This window comes from Lolium perenne, chromosome 7 (assembly GCF_019359855.2).
Source record: "Lolium perenne isolate Kyuss_39 chromosome 7, Kyuss_2.0, whole genome shotgun sequence".
In the NCBI taxonomy this organism is placed as follows: Eukaryota; Viridiplantae; Streptophyta; class Magnoliopsida; order Poales; family Poaceae; genus Lolium; species Lolium perenne.
This window is the reverse complement of record NC_067250.2, coordinates 11,970,947-11,987,475: the sequence shown is the minus strand read 5'-3', so window position 1 is coordinate 11,987,475 and position 16,529 is coordinate 11,970,947. Positions and strand designations below refer to the sequence as shown.

The 16,529-nt window shown below is 44.5% G+C and overlaps 1 protein-coding gene across 1 annotated transcript; it reads right to left on the bottom strand.

The window, feature by feature from the left end:
• Positions 1-674: 674 nt before the first annotated feature.
• Positions 675-4,170, bottom strand: LOC127311426 (proline-rich receptor-like protein kinase PERK9). The gene is made up of 4 exons (XM_051341857.2): positions 3,674-4,170; positions 2,495-2,755; positions 1,562-2,416; positions 675-1,480 (listed from the first exon to the last, which is right to left on the bottom strand). Exons 1-4 carry the CDS (start codon positions 4,113-4,115, stop codon positions 1,017-1,019), a joined length of 2,022 nt encoding a protein of 673 aa, XP_051197817.1. The 5' UTR covers positions 4,116-4,170; the 3' UTR covers positions 675-1,016.
• Between the last annotated feature and the right edge of the window lie 12,359 nt (positions 4,171-16,529).

Below are 16,529 nucleotides of genomic sequence, written 5' to 3'. Positions count from 1 at the left end.
GAAACACTATGCGTTTATCTTATAATCTGATAAACCCTCACTCCGCTCATCAGAAATTAGCCTCTATTTAGTATGAATTTGAATCACAATATAACCATATAACCATGGTCTGCCAAACTAGCCAAGTTCTTGTGACAGCACATGAGTAGGGTTTTGGAATGAGAACCACAATAATGGCAGGGGAGGGAATGAACAGTGTACAGCACCAACGGTAAGGGGCCAGTCAGCTCTCAGTCTCAGCCGGGAGAGAGGGAGCAAAAAGACGAGCAGCGTGCGGCACTCTTGACGGTTCCCGTGCATCCTGCTGCTCACTGCTCAGAAGATGGCGCAGGCAACTAGTGTAACTGTTGAGATGTCCTTTCTATTTTGCTCCACATTCAAAATTTAAAGTTGACTGATCTAGTACTGTACAGTACAGATAATCTGTTCACCCAGAGTACTTCTGTTGTTTGCAGCTATAGAATTTACCGTCTCAAACATGTAAAAATAAGAATATTTCTTACTCATACAGTGTTCATATCGAATATCAGTGTTGATATCAGCTAACTCTTGATTTCACAATGAAATAGTATTGTTGATATCAGAGTAGCTGAAATTTGTTTTGTATGGTAGGCACTACTGCGAACTGTTAAGGATATATCGGTATAAACAGCAGAGCACTTAAGTGCAAGCAATGACATACGAAGGTGGCCAAAGTTATATTAGAAATGCTAAAGTTGCTTACCCTAATATAATGGCCTACAGATTCTACATTCACGGCATACTGATCTACACAAGAACCGACGGGCGGTTCCGTGATCTCAATACACAATCTCTTTCACCACTCCAGTGATAAAAAAGATTGTGAAATTTAACCAAAGTGACTAATTAACTAGTGGCAACATGTTCCACGCTAGCAGGTCAGTGGCAACTGGATCCTCATTACCCTCCTCCAGCTTACTAATACTACAAAAGACCTCATGTCGATGAGGTTCCCAGAAGACATCTTCATATCAGCTCGGTTCAAAACCTCAGCGTCAGCCGCTGAGCTGCTGAACCACAGCTTCCATTGCTGGCCTCTGGCTTGCCGCTTCATTTGTGCAAAGTGCAGCAACTGCTGTGAGCTTGGCAGCCTCAGTCCTCGAGAAGACGCCTCCCAGGTTTGGATCAATCAGGCCATCGAGGTCACCAGCGGCTGTGCCTACCTTCAGTTGTGAGACAGCCCTCCTGCCTGTGATGACCTGGAGGACAACTATCCCAAAGGCGAAGACGTCGCTCTTCTCGGTGAAGCGGCCTGTGTTGGCGTACTCAGGGGCGAGATACCCCATGGCTGCGCTGGCCTTCAGGGTAGAGAAGACGACATCGTCAGCAAGGAGCTTGTGCAGCCCCGGGACAGACAGACGTGGGGCGAAGTGGTGGTCGAGAAGGATCTTCTCGGCCGATATGTTCTGGTGCACTAATGATGGCTTGTTGCTCTTCTTACTGTGTAGGTACTCGATGCCTGCAATGCACAACAGATTGATATCACACATATAGCAATCTTAAATTACAGTATATTAGCTAATATAGATATGTCGATTACCTTTTGCAATGCCTCTGATGATGGAAACCCTTGTAGGCCAATCAAGAACAGTAGCATCGGAGCCATCCTTAACATCAAGATACTGTGACAAGCACCCACTAACCATAAAGTCATATACTAGGAAACACTCCCCCCTCCCTCTAGAGCAGCAGAAGCCCCTCAGGCCAACCAGGTTCTCATGTCGCAGCTTGGTGAGTGTCTTCAGACCTCGCAGGAAATCAGACTCCTCTTGCTTGCAGCTTGTCTTATTTAGGCTCTTAACCGCAACAATAGACCCATCCCGCAGCATTCCCTTGTATGTCGCAGCAAAGCCACTTTTACCTAGCAAGTTAACCTCGGAGAAATACTGAGTTGCACACTCAACCTCCTCTAGGTTGAACCTAAAGCTATCGCCAACCTCACCGGATGATCCACAACCTCCACCTGACATAGTGTCCCATCCATTTGAGTACTCAACACTAATCAGAGGCGAAGCGCTCCTTCGGCAGACTTCCTTCTGCTGGTAATTGTCAGTGCTGAGCCTACTATCTGAAACCTCCAGTGAGCTGCCAATCTTTTGCTTGTGCCGGCGATAATACGAGAATGCAAATATTCCACAGAATGCAGCACCAGCAACCACAGCAACAACACCAACAATAAGAACTCCTGCAGATGCCTTTGAAGATTTCGTTGTGTTTGGATTTGCCGACTGGGGAACTTGACCTGTCTTGACAGTACCATCTGGGCCAAAAGGCTCAGGCTTGCTAGGCTTCAGGCCATCCTCTGAAGAAGTACAAAGATCAAGCAAACTGAACTCAGTTCCACAAAGCCCCTTGTTGTTCACAAACTGGAACCCTCCATTCAATCTCTTCAAGCCTAGCATCCAAAAAAATACAATAGTTAATACGATGAACGCTGCAATACCTCCAAAAAGGTTGAGCAAGAGCCTGTTACCAGCAGGAACACTCCCTGATAGAGTGTTGTTGCGAACATCCAAGACCTCGAGGAATGGAATGTCTGCGATCTTCGAAGGGATCGAGCCAAATAGGCTGTTGAAGCTCAAATCAAGCCGTGTCAGCTGAGATAGGCTGCCAAGGGTCGCCGGAATAGCTCCGGTCAGCTGGTTGGACTGGAGTGCAAGAACAGCCAGCTTGTTCAGGTTTCCTAGCTGGGGTGGTATGCTTCCTGTCAACTGGTTGTAACCCAGCTGCAACACTGAGAAAGAGGGTAACAGAGGTAAACAAACTGCACCGGTGGATTTAGATCTTCACACAGCAAATCTGAAAGAGCACTAAACTACATTGTTCTTTCATGTGTATCCACACGCGGAACACAGCCATTGGGGAAAAAAATCAAATCAGCGAAATTTCCACTTGCAGCCAAAAATAGTGTTATGCATCAAGATCCAACCTGATGCTACAACAAACGAGAATCTGTACCCAGCCAAGTGGCTCTAATAGTTAAATCCCACTTTCAACTCCGAGAATCACCATTTGTCTTTTATCAGTGCAGGAGTCAAACAAGATAAATCAAGTAAGATGATCACGTGGCTGCTACACTGCTCCAAAAGAAGGCCAGGAATAGGAGCATACAAAATGGAAGGTTGGTACAGAAGTAAACGAACTGCCATTGCAAAAACAAAACGAAAATGGCGAGTGTGCCCATTTCAAAAGTTAACCGTTGTGTTGCTAAGATTTAAGGCTAGGAGACGTGTACAGTAGCATTGGATCTTCGCATTTATGAGTATCAAAATCCGAAGTTGCACGGCTGCATAGGGTTAGCTTAATAAATGAAGCAAAGCCGACCAGAAATTTTGAAACGAAGTGCCGGTTCTGCGCCAAAATGGAAACACGCCAAAGGAGGGAAAGAAATGGCCATAGCTAGTGCTCTATTTCCGCCGCCCCTTATTCGTCTTGAGACTAGGTTTTTCTAGGATTTATGCGATTTTTTTTTCCAAATCTGGACAGGTATATCATCCAAACCTCTAATCTAATGGTAAAAGGCAGCAGAAAATCTATGAGAAGAAGCACTAAGAATCAACAAAAAAGAAAGATCCCATCTACACAAGAAAACCCCGACCAAATCAAGGTAAAACGCAATCTTTGAGCGCAAAACAGTCCATCAAAAGCTCACCTTGGAGGTTCCCCATGTCGGCAATCTCCACGGGCACGGGCCCGGAGAGATGGTTGACGTCGAGGTAGAGGTCGGCGAGCTCGGAGAGGCCGCCAAGCTCCCTGGGTATGGGCCCCTTGATGCCGTTGTAGTGCAGGTAGAGCCCCCTGAGGCGCCGGAGCCCGGCGACGGCCGGCGGGAGGGTGCCGGAGAGCCCGCGGCCCTGCAGCGAGATGCCCGTGACGCGGCCCGTGCCGTCGCAGGTGACGCCGACGAAGGAGCCGCCGCAAGGGTCGACGGCCGGGTCCCAGGAGCCCAGCACCCGGCCCGCCGGGTCCAGGGCCGCCCTGAGCGCCGCCAGCGTCCTTGCCTCCTCCTCGTTCCGCGCCGATGCGGCGAGGACGGTGGCGAGGAGGAGCAGAAGGAAGAGGAGCGAGGAGAGCTCGCGCGCTGCGGCGGCCATTGGAGCGACAGGGGAGAGTGAGGTGAGTGGGGTGTGTAGACTGTAGAGTGGAGCTCGGAAGCTGCTGGTAAAGGGTAGTGGAGGGTAAAGTGGGAAATTCGGCAGGCTGCTTTGTCTCTCCTTTTCACGAAATTTCCAACTTTTCCAGGACAGTTTCCTTTTTGCGAGTTCGAAATCTAGCTTTATAAATGTTTGTACTCTACAAAGTACTATACTCCGTATTATTTTGGTGTTCGTTACGAGGAACTATGCTGCTGTTGTTGTATTTGACCCTGTGTATGTCAGCGATGAGTTGTCACTCTCGGCTGCGCGTTGTCCAATCTTACTGTGCATTCTCTGCCATCTATCTCAATTGATAACCAAAGTTCTGAATCCTGGTATCTCAGACTGGGGTAAGGGCCATCTCCAGCGGCGCGACGTATTTCGGACGCCCAAATTATCCGCGGGCGTCCGTTTGCGTCGCTTGGCGCACGCGGAAATGGTCGTGTGTCCGTTTGCGGGGTTGGCTTCAGCGAGGCGACGTATTTTGGGCAAGGGCCAGAATTCAAAAAAGATGAAATAGCGTCGACTTTGCACGAAATTGCAGCCACAAATTGAGGGCTGAAACAAGTTCATCACACTTTGCAGCTCGTACGGCGCAAAGTGGAAGGGGCACAACAAAGCCTGAACAACAATAAAAAAAGTCCAAAAGGAGGCCAAGGTGCTGGGCGCATGGCGCCGGCGATCATGCGTCCCGCGCGCGGATTTCAGCGCACCTCCTCATGAACCATGCCCTGGTGTCGTCGTCGACGCCGCTCAAGTCAGCAAGCATGATCCTTGTGTCTTCTGCACGCAATTTGGCCTCGGCGTCTGCCTTTTTGGCCTCGATGTCCAGCCTTTGGACATCGACGACCTCCTTAGCGAGGTTCTGGTAGATGGCAGCTGCGGCCTCTTTTTCCAGACGCCTCTTCTCGTCCCTAGCATCCATGGCGGCACGGTTGTCGGCCATTATCTTCTCCATGCTCTGCGTGAAAGCAATGGCCTGCGCCTCCCGGACAAGATCGGCCTTGGTAGCCTTATGGCCTCGTGGACGAGGTGGAAGGACTGGACGGCCTTGATCGTCATCTTCGCCGTCGAGGGTGACCGCTGTCCCATTCTTCACAGCTTCTTGGTAGGCCACAAAGCTTATCATCCACTTGTTGTTGTCTTTGAGCACCTCCCAACAATGGACCATATGGAAGCCCTTCTTGTGTGTCGCCCTGAACTTCTCCAAGGCGCGGGATAACTGCAATCATAGCCGCCAATGATGTACAATGACGCAAATTGATGCAATGACGCAAATTGTGTAGAATAATGATGGTTGTATCGTGTTTACGACTGTCATGACGTCAGTGCCGCTTACGGGGTTGTTAATAGCATGTTCGACCGCCGAGCAGAACTTGCTTGTCTATTGTTTGATGTAGTTCCATCTTTTCCGGAGGGACTCTTCCGTCCGAGGGCCTGTGATATGGTAGGGCGGGTGCATCCTCGTCTCGTTGTACTGTTGCAAGACCTTGGCCCAATAGACCTTGCCCTTTTGCTGGGCGCCATTGATACAATCATGGGTCGTTGCCAGCCACGCTTCACACAAACACTTATCCTCGGCGTCGACGAAGCCTTGTGTCCTCAAGCTCTTGCCCTTCTTCTTCGTCGCAATGTCCGTGGGGATAGGCTGTGTTGGCGCGTCGTCGAAGTCATCGACGGACACGGGTGTTGGCTGCGTCTGTTGGGTGGCGAACAGCCGTGCGGTGTCGATGTCCTCCGCATCTTGCGTTGGTGGCTAGTCATCATGCGCGCCTGTCCCGGCCCGATCATCGCGAACGAAGCCGCCGCCGTAGATAATTTCCTGGATGTCTGAATCATGGCGGTCCTTCCAATAGTCCTACGAACGACCGGACATCAGACGCATGATACACGGCACTCGCGTAGAATGACTGAACGGATCGTATGCCGCACCTAGAGGGGGGGGGGGGTGAATAGGTGCTAACCAATTTTTAGTTCTTTTTTAATTTAGGCTTGACACAAAGGTAAATTCTCTAGATATGCAACTAAGTGAATTTACCTATATGACAAGATAAGTAACTAAGCAAGATATAGCTACGCAATACAAGAGATAGAATAGGATAGAGGTAACCGAGAGTGGAGCACGCGGAGACACGGAGATGATTCCCGTAGTTCCCTTCCTTTGCAAGAAGGTACGTCCACGTTTGGAGGAGTGTGGTTGCTACGAAAGCCAAACCAACAACCACGAAGGCTTGACTCAGATCTCCTATGGGCAACGCCACGAAGGCCTTGCCCACTTCCACTAAGGGATTTCCTCGAGGCGGAAACCGGGCCTTTACAATGTTCTTGGGGCACACATCCACAACTGAATTGGAGGCTCCCAAATCTGTAACAATACAACAATCAACAACAACACATCAACACAAATCAACTAGGGAACCAAATAGGAACACTAGCATAAGATCCCTCAAACAAATAAGGGGGAAATGAAAAACGCTTCGGTGAGGATGTAGATCGGTGTCTTCTCCTTCGAATCTCCAAAGATCAAGAGCTTTGGTTGGGGGAGGAAGGAGATCTTGCAAATCTTGTGTTCTTGAGGTGGCTCTAATGGTGGTGAAGCTTGGCAGATATTTGTGCAATGATTGAGCAAGCATCCAAGGTAGAAGAAGGGGGGTATATATACCCCCCCCCCCAGAAATCCAGCCGTTGCAGACTTCGGGGGGCCGGATAATCCGGCCTAAGTTGGGGCCGGATAATCCGCCCCCCACCAAAAATCCGGCCTATGGAAAAATCCAGCCAAATGTCCGGCCAAAAATCCGCCCCATGTCCAGGGCTGCTTCGCGTCTGGTCCTTAGCCATTTTTGGGAGGGTCGGATATTTTGAGAAAATCCGGCCCGGATTATCCGGCCCTATGGAATTTCCGCGCAAAAGTCCGGCCAATAATCCGGCCCCTATACTGAGCCACATTTCCTCTGGTCCTTAGTCATTTCTTGGGGGGCCGGATATTTCAAGAAAATCCGGCCCGGATAATCCGGCCTTATGGAATTTCCGGCCAAATGTCCGGCCAAAAATCCGGCCCCTGTACTGAGCCACAATTGTTTTAGTCCTTAGCCAGAAATTGGGGGCCGGATATTTTGGAAATATCATGCCCAGATTATCCGGCCTGGTGGTCCTTTTCAGCTGTCTTTTGACTCGTGTTTTCAACACAAGACACACACATATTCATGTACCTATATACATCCTTCACCACTTCATCAAACATTAGAGTATCGCATACATTGACAGCAAACACACAAAACATATTGTGAGAGATGTTCTTTCAATGACAGAGCTCACGTACCGGGTCGTCCATTGTCGAGACAGGCGGCGCCATTTCGTCGAACAGGATGCGGGGCTGCGCATGCTCTCCTCCGGCACGTGGCGCGTCTTCTGTGTCGCGCCCGGGAAAGAGTCACCGCTTCTAGGCGTCCGGTTGAGTTCGGGAACCGCCGCCCCGGTCAACTTCACCGTCGGCAAGCCAGAGGCGAACCGCGACGCAGCGTGGCCCTCCAAGGGAGCGGGAGTTCCAGGGCGCAGCTGGGAACTTACCGAGCTCACTGATACGTCCAAAACGTATCTACTTTCCCGAACACTTTTGCTATTGTTTTGCCTCTAATTTGTGTATTTTGGATGCAACTAACACGGACTAACGCTGTTTTCAGCAGAACTGTTCTGGTGTCTCTTTTTTGTGCAGAAATCCAACTTTCAGGAAAATCCTCGGAATTTATGCGAAAGGTCCTATTTTACCAGAATACTGACGGAGCCAGAAGGGCAAGTCGGGAGGAGGCCCGAGGGCCCCACACCCTAGGGCGGCGCGGCCCAGGAGGGGGGCGCGCGGCCCTAGCGTGTGGCCCCCTGGGCCGGCCTCCGACGCCCTCCTTTGGACTACTTAACGCCTTCGACCTAAAAACGCACGGGGAGAAGTCGAAGTCGCCAGAAACCCTCCAGAACGCCGCCACATCGCGAAACTCCGTCTCAGGGACCAGAAGTCTCTGTTCTGGCACTCCGCCGGGACGGGGAATTGGAGGAGATCATCGCCATCATCACCACTGACGCCTCTCCACCAACCAGCAATGTTTCCCCCATCCATGTGTGAGTAATTCCCCCGCTGTAGGCTGAAGGGGATGGTAGGGATTGGATGAGATTGGTCATGTAATAGCATAAGATTGATAGGGCATAGTACCTAGTGTCCGTAATTGGTACTTTGATGATATTGTTGCAACTTGTTATGCTTAATGCTTGTCACTAGGGCCCGAGTGCCATGATCTCAGATCTGAACATGTTATTATATTATTTCATCATGATATGCATTGTTTTATGATCTTACCTGCAAGTTGTATACACATGTCGCTGTCCGGAACCAAAGGCCCCGAAGTGACAGAAATCGGGACAACCGGAGGGGATGGCAGTGACGTGAGGATCACATGTGTTCACGGAGTGTTAATGCTTTGCTCTGGTACTCTATTAAAAGGAGTACCTTAATATCCAGTAGATTCCCTAGAGGCCCGGCTGCCACCGACTGGTAGGACAAAAGATGTTGTGCAAGTTTCTCATTGCGAGCACGTACGACTAAATATGGAACACATGCCTATGGATTGCTTTGTACTTGGACACCGTTTTATTATTATCTGCAAATGCCCTGCTTTGATTGTTACATGAGTTTCTCTCATCCATGCAACGCCCGTCATCCATCCCTGTGCCTACAGTATTTTAATCCTGCTGTTTACTATAATCACTACTGCTGTCTTTGTTACTCTGCTGCTGTTATTTCACTACTGCTACTGCTATAAAACTGTTACTACTGATAAACTCTTGCGAGCAAGTCTGTTTCCAGGTGCAGCTGAATTGACAACTCCTCTGTTAAGGCTTTAAAGTATTCTTTGTCTCCCCTCGTGTCGAATCAATAAATTGGGTTTTACTTCCCGCGAAGACTGTTGCGATCCCCTATACTTGTGGGTCATCAAGAATATTTTCTGGTGCCGTTGCCGGGGAGCATAGCTTTATTTGGAAGTTCACTTGGATTGATATTGTTCGCTGCAAATTCTCCATCATGGGTAAATCTCGCGATCCTAAAGTCGCCATATTACCATCCACTACAAGAAATGGTACAACTCTGAGTACCTCTGTTGCTCTTGATTCACCATCTGTGATAAGTCAACTTGTTTCACCGCCGCAAGCTTCACTTGCTGGTATTTCTGCTGAATTTGAAAACTCTTATAATATTGATAATGTTTCTGCTGTGCTTGATGATAGTGGTTCATTGGGATCTTTTCTAGATGCTACAATTGCTAGGTCTAGACAAATTGAAAATGCTGAAACTCCTAATACTACTACACCTGTTAGTTCACCTGAGTCTGTTGATTATTCTAGTGATGATCCCGATGAGGATTATGTGGAGCTTAATGATGATTTTATTGATAAATGCAATGCTATTACTGATGCAAGTAATATTAAAAAGTTTCTCGCGCAACATACTGTTAGATATAAGCTATCTCCTGATCCTAAATTTGCCACATCTCCTATAAACATTAAGGATAAAGATTATGATTTTTCTCTTGATCTATCTCATATAGCTATTGTTGAGAAAACACCCTTTTGTGGTACTGAAAAAGAAAGTGTTGTAGAACACATGATTGAACTATCTTCTATGAGTAGCTTGTTTTCTGATGATATCAAGATGCGTACTTATTTTGTTGCTAAAAATTTTCCTTTCTCATTAAAGGATGATGGTAAAACTTGGTATAATAATTTGCCTCCTGAATCTATTAAAAGTCCAACTAATTTGCGTGATGTTTTCTTTCGAAAATACTTTCCTGCTAGTGCTCAACATATTGCTTTACAGAAAATTTATATATTTGACCAGGAAGATGGAGAGAAATTGCCTGAAGCTTGGGCAAGATTTTGTTCTCTTATCAGAGCTCGACCTGGACATGATTTAGAAAAGAATGATCTACTTGATATATTTTATAGTGGACTAACCATTGAGTCTAGGGCATATTTGGATAGCTGTGCTGGTTGTGTTTTCAGGAAAAGAACTCCAGATGAAGCTGAAGAATTATTGGCTAAAATAGGCCGGAATCATGATTATTGGTCTACACCTGAACCAACTCCTACACCGATATTGAAGAAGAGGGGTTTGATTAAATTAAATGATGAAGATATGAGGGAAGCCAAGAAGTCTCTTAAGGAGAAAGGTATTAAATCCGAAGATGTGAAAAACTTACCTCCCATAGAAGATATATGTGAGATAATTCCCCCTTCATCCATGATTGAGGTAAACTCCCTTCAACGCTTTACTAGGGAAGATATTCCGTATTCAAAATCTCCTGCTCAATGCTTAGATGAGTTTGATAATTATATTGTTAAGCAAGAAAATTTCAATATGAGAGTAGAGAATAATTTAATGGAAAATTCTCAAGCTATTAGTGAATTGCATGATATTGTGGAGAGAACCTCCAATGATGTTAAGATGGTTGTTAAACATTTTCATATGATTCAAACTCAAATTGATCAACTCACTAAAGTGCAAAGTGACTTGTTAAAAAATAATTCTAAAGAGAAACATGCTTATGAAGTAACAACTAGAGGCGGTGTTTCTACCCATGATCCTCTATATCCTGAAGGGCACCCCAAAAGAGTTGAACAAGATTCTCAACGAACTAAAGAAATTAGTGCACCTTCAAAGAAAAAGAAAAAGAAACATAAAAATGTTGTAGAATCCTCTGAACCTGTTAATGATCCTAATAGTATTTCTATTTCTGATGCTGAAACTGAAAGTGGTAATGAACATGATAAAGATAATGATAAGAATGATGCTTATGATAAAGAAGAGGTTGAAGATGAACCTGAAAAGCATGCTAAAAATAAAAAGTATACTAAAGAAGACTTTATTGCTAAGAAACATGGTAATGAAAGAGAACCATGGGTTCAAAAGCAAATGCCTTTTCCTGCTAAAAAACTAAAATCAAAGGAAGAAGAACACTATAATAAATTTTGCGACCTTTATTCTTGCAAATCCCTTTGACTGATGCGATTAAATTGCCTCCTTATTCAAAGTATATGAAAGATATTGTCACTAACAAAAGGAAAATTCCTAATGAGGAGATTTCCACTATGCTTGCTAATTACTCTTTCAATGGTAAAGTTCCAAAGAAGTTGGGCGACCCAGGTATACCTACTATTCCTTGTTCTATTAAGAATAATTATGTTAGAACTGCTCTATGTGATTTGGGAGCCGGTGTTAGTGTTATGCCTTTTTCTCTTTACAAGAGACTTTATTTAGATAAGTTGATACCTACTGATATATCTTTGCAAATGGCTGATAAATCTACTGCTATTCCTGTTGGTATATGTGAGGATGTTCCTGTTCAAGTTACTACTAATTGCTTGATATTAACTGATTTTGTTGTGTTGGAAATGCCTGAAGATGATAATATGTCTATTATTCTTGGGAGACCTTTTCTTAACACCGCAGGGCTGTTATTGATTGCAATAAAGGGAAAGTTACTTTCAATGTCGATGATAAGGAGCATACCGTCTATTTCCCCAAGAGGATTGATAAAGTATGTGGAGTTAATACTATTTCTAATATGAGAACTATCAAAGTTGGGACTATTGATTGTCCAATATATGAGCCTAAAGAAGAATATCAAACTCTTATGATTGGATCCATATCAATACAATACAAGGTAACATGATTGATTTGAGGTTTATTTCTTCATATGTTATGTAAAATTTATTTGGTGACAAGACTTGATCAACCTTGTTAACAAATTCATTTTATATGCATAGAGGAGTTAAACAACATCTCTTTCTTCCTCCACTTGTTCTACTTGCTGTAGCACTTTTGTTTTGCAAAGTTATTTAGTTAATTAGAGATTTCAAAAAATTTCCTGCCCAGTAATAATAAAATTAATACCCAAAAATGTGCATTTTTCAAAGTTTTCAAAAATTCACAAAAATTATACCGTTGGTCATATTTTTCGAAGAAGCACCTGGGAGCACCTGGGGATGACCAGTGGGGCACTCCAGGGTGGCACCCCACAGGCTGGCGCGGCCAGCAAGGGGGGCGCGCCACCCTGGTGTGTGGGCCCCCCTTAGCCCCACTTTCCCATCTCTTCCTCCCACACTCTTCTCTCTCCCGAAAAAATCAACACCAGCTTTCTGTCACTCGTGTTTCTGCTCAAGAACTCCAGATTTTTCGATCTCTTTGCTCAGCCCAGATTTCTTGCTGAAATTTGGCACATTTGCTCCTTGGTATGTGACTCCTCCGATGATCCAAGTAGAATTTTGTTTGGTTGAGTATATCTTGAATATTTTGCTGCTGTAGGTAATATGTTTAGTGAGCTTGCATGATTGTTCTAAGTTGAATAAACTAGTTTTGATGCATGATTAGTACTCTAGCAAGTTCCTATAGTAGTTTCCTTCAATTATATGTCACCAAATCAAATTTTATATTGATTGTTGAAAATTTCAGAAAATGGAGTGGACTAGACATCAACTAAATCAACAAGAATTGGAAGTGCAACAAGTCATGAGAGTTCACCGGGAAGAGGGAGTGTACCCCTCTTACTATCCATGCACTGACTTCATGAGAAGTGCAGGAATCTTGGGAGATGTTCAGAATCTAATTTCTCGTGCAGGGTTGAATGATTTTGTTGATGATGAACCATACCAATATGCCAAACTGACTATGTTTGTAGTGCAGGACTTTGAATTCAATTGGTCTCAATCTAACCCCATGGTTCGGTACAAAATCTATAACAAAACTGTCAACTTGCCTTTCAGTGATTTTTGTGCAGCCATTAGAGTGCCGCAATGGGGATCGTGCGAAAAGATGAGGGGATCGCCGCAAGAGCTCTTGAGTCTCTACAAGATGATTTGTCATGGAAGAAGCTTCTCAGAGGATAGTGGTAAAATTAGTAGCATTCAACTCCCAGCTATACGCTACTTTGCCTACTTCATTACCAAGTGCGTTCTTGCTAGAAAGAATGGAAGTAAGCTATCTATTCAGGATTTAGCCTTTCTAGCTGCTGCATTACAAGGTGATAGGACTTATAATTTGGGAGCTTTGATAGCATATAGACTTGCTACTAACCGTGAGAAGGGAGGAATTTGTGGAGGTCTCATCGCCTCCCGTTTATTAGCTATTCATGGAGTAGAACGTCACCATCTTGATATTCCGCTCTCCGTAGAGAAACTTGACATAGTCTCCATGATTAAACATGAATTTGTTTCTGATTCATCTAACTTGAGTAACCTGTCTTACAAGATAACATTTTATATGAAAACTTGGAGAACAACTAAGAAAACTGAAAAACTAGTAGGATTGCCTGCGCCTGTTCTATTTAACCTTGATTCCAGGGAGGAATGGTCAGTCACAGAGGGTAAACTGAATGTATACTTGGAGGGAGATGGCCAGCATGCAAGAGGCGGCACGGAGGCGGCCGAGGAACCCCTCGACTCGTCCGATGCAGCAAGTTCTTCGCATCAACATTTTGGTCATGTGGAGCCTTCATCCTTTCCTTCTGCATCGGGACCTTATTATGACTACGTCATGTACGATCCACCGGCGTGGAACCCTGACCCTCGCTGGGGTTGATCTCCACTTAGGCCAAAAGCCTAAGCTTGGGGGGAGGTATACCGGCATCACTCATTCTTTGCATATTATGATTGCTGGATACTTGTATATAATTGTTTTGCTTCTTTGAGTGGTTTTCTAATGAGAGGGAGATGATATTTGGGGAAGTGCTGCCTGAAAACAGATTCTGGACTGTCACCATAAAAATTCTCAAAAACATCCAGAGCGTTATTTTGCGAAGCCAATTTTTGTGCATGTTCCCCAGGTTGTTATCTAACTTTCATTAGTTGAACACTTTTCGATTTGAGCAGTGGAAGAATTTCTTAAAAATCGATTACTGTACTGCTGTCAAGTTTGACGAATTCCTGCTGCTTTGTGTTTATGTGACTTTTCTAGTTTTCATTTTCTTATTTTTGCTTTGTTTCTTTCCTAAAACACAAAAAGACCAAAAATATTTCTGTTGTTTCTCTTCACCATTTGCTTATTTTGGTTTCTTGCTTTTATTTTGCTTTATTTGCTATTGTTGGTTTGCTATAAGAAAATCCAAAAAGATTTTGCTTTGTTTGCTTGTTTCCTTTTGTTCTTGTTCCCAATTCGAAAACACCAAAAATATTTGCTGTTCTTCTTTGGTTTTGCAAAGTTCATTATGAGTTCAATGGTCTTCGGTGGCTGGAGCGTGGTTTTCATTTCATATTATCCAAGCTACACAAGTGAAAAGCAATAATGACGATCTACGACAATTCGACTGTGGTGAGAGGCTGGTATGAACTCTATTTGTTTTCATTTTTGTACATATACTCATCCATGTGAGCATGTTTAGTTGGTTCATGTGAGGTATATGTCATTTAAAGAAAGTCTAGTAGTTCATGATCTCTCATGATTAGCACCAATTTATTAATATGAGTAGCATGTCATAGATGTTTGCTTGCATTGTTTTATTCATAAATAGGTATGACATTGTGGTATCCTCCTCTAAATAATTCATTTGAATCGACTTGGCACATGCTCACGCATGCATATGACTGAACAAAAGTCAACTAAGCCTCGATGATTTAATTTGCTTCAGAGTTCTTGTATCACTTTTATGCCTCAGTTAATTTATTTTTCCGCAAGCATGATTATGACAGTTACTGCTCTCTTGATTGTCGCTTCCCAGTCTATTGCTAGCCTTCACTTGTACTGAGCGGGAACACTGCTCGTGCCTCCAAACCCCTGAAAACCAAGTTGTTCCAAAGTGTCCACCATAAATACCTATGCATGGCATTTCAAACCATTCCAAGTAAATTCTCATGCGCTACCTTTAAACCTTCAAAATGCTTCTCAATTTGTGTTAATGTTTTATATCTCATGAGGAAGTATGTGGTGTTTATCTTTCAACCTTGTCATTTACTCTTGACGGACTTTCATAATGGACTAGTGGCACATCCGCTTATCCAATAATTTTGCAAAAAGAGCTGGCAACGGGGTTCCCAGCCCCGATTAATCAAACTTCATTAATAATTCTCTTCACATGTTTTGCTCTGATTCATCAGTAAGCAACTTAATTTTGCAAATAGACACTCATCCATGATATGAGATTGTTGGAAGGCACCCGAGGATTCGGTTAGCCATGGCTTGTGTAAGCAAAGGTTGGGGGGAGTGTCACCCATAATAAAACTAAAATACGTGTGTAAACAAAAGAGAAGAGGGATGATCTACCTTGCTGGTAGAAATAACGTCCTTCATGGGAGCCGCTCTTGAAAGTCTGGTTGGCGAGGTAGTTGGTGTACCCATTACCATTCGTTGACAACAACAAACACCTCTCAAAATAATTTTACTCCTGTTTTAAAAATGAAAAGCTCTAGCGCATGTTAATCCCTGCTCCCCTCTGCGAAGGGTCAATCTTTTACTTTTATGTTGTGTCTCCATCCTTTCTTCGAGCACTTTCTTGAGAGCACAACTGTCATTCTTAGTATAACATGCTTGTCTCAAAATATGATTGATTGTGGTATAACTTTGATGCTTTTATCTTTGACAATCTCTATTTCTAGTCTTTCTATGAACCTCAGAGGTGCCTGGGCATTTATGTTTTGTTGTTCAAATACAGGCAAGCGAGATACCACTTTATCATACCCTTTTATAAACATTGCAATCCTGCTTATAGACATGATTCATGATGCTTATTATTAATTGTTGGTACTTTTCCATGATTGACATAGCTATTAGATGATCTTATTTGCATGTATCTTATTATGAACTGCCTAAGTATTAGCCATATCATGAGAATATATACATCATATGAACAAATGTGTTCGTGAAAGTTCTTTTATCGCGTCAGTTGTTAACTGAATTGCTTGAGTACAAGCAATAAGCTAAGCTTGGGGGGAGTTGATACGTCCAAAACGTATCTACTTTCCCGAACACTTTTGCTATTGTTTTGCCTCTAATTTGTGTATTTTGGATGCAACTAACACGGACTAACGCTATTTTCAGCAGAACTGTTCTGGTGTCTCGTTTTTGTGCAGAAATCCAACTTTCAGGAAAATCCTCGGAATTTATGCGAAAGGTCCTATTTTACCAGAATACTGACGGAGCCAGAAGGGCAAGTCGGGAGGAGACCCGAGGGCCCCACTCCCTAGGGCGGCGCGGCCCAGGAGGGGGGCGCGCGGCCCTAGCGTGTGGCCCCCTCGGCCGGCCTCCGACGCCCTCCTTTGGACTACTTAACGCCTTCGACCTAAAAACGCACGGGGAGAAGTCGAAGTCTGATGTCTACGCCCCCTCCTTTTCCTGTAGAC

What these genes read in the sequence shown, in the direction of transcription:
- LOC127311426 (XM_051341857.2), bottom strand. Translation starts at nt 4,115, where the DNA reads ATGGCCGCCGCAGCGCGCGAGCTCTCCTCGCTCCTCTTCCTTCTGCTC. An exon ending in ATCAGGGAGTGTTCCTGCTG is followed by an intron (nt 2,417 to 2,494) that starts GTAACAGGCTCT and finishes TTTGGATGCTAG; the next exon opens with GCTTGAAGAGATTGAATGGA. An exon ending in CATCAGAGGCATTGCAAAAG is followed by an intron (nt 1,481 to 1,561) that starts GTAATCGACATA and finishes TGTGCATTGCAG; the next exon opens with GCATCGAGTACCTACACAGT.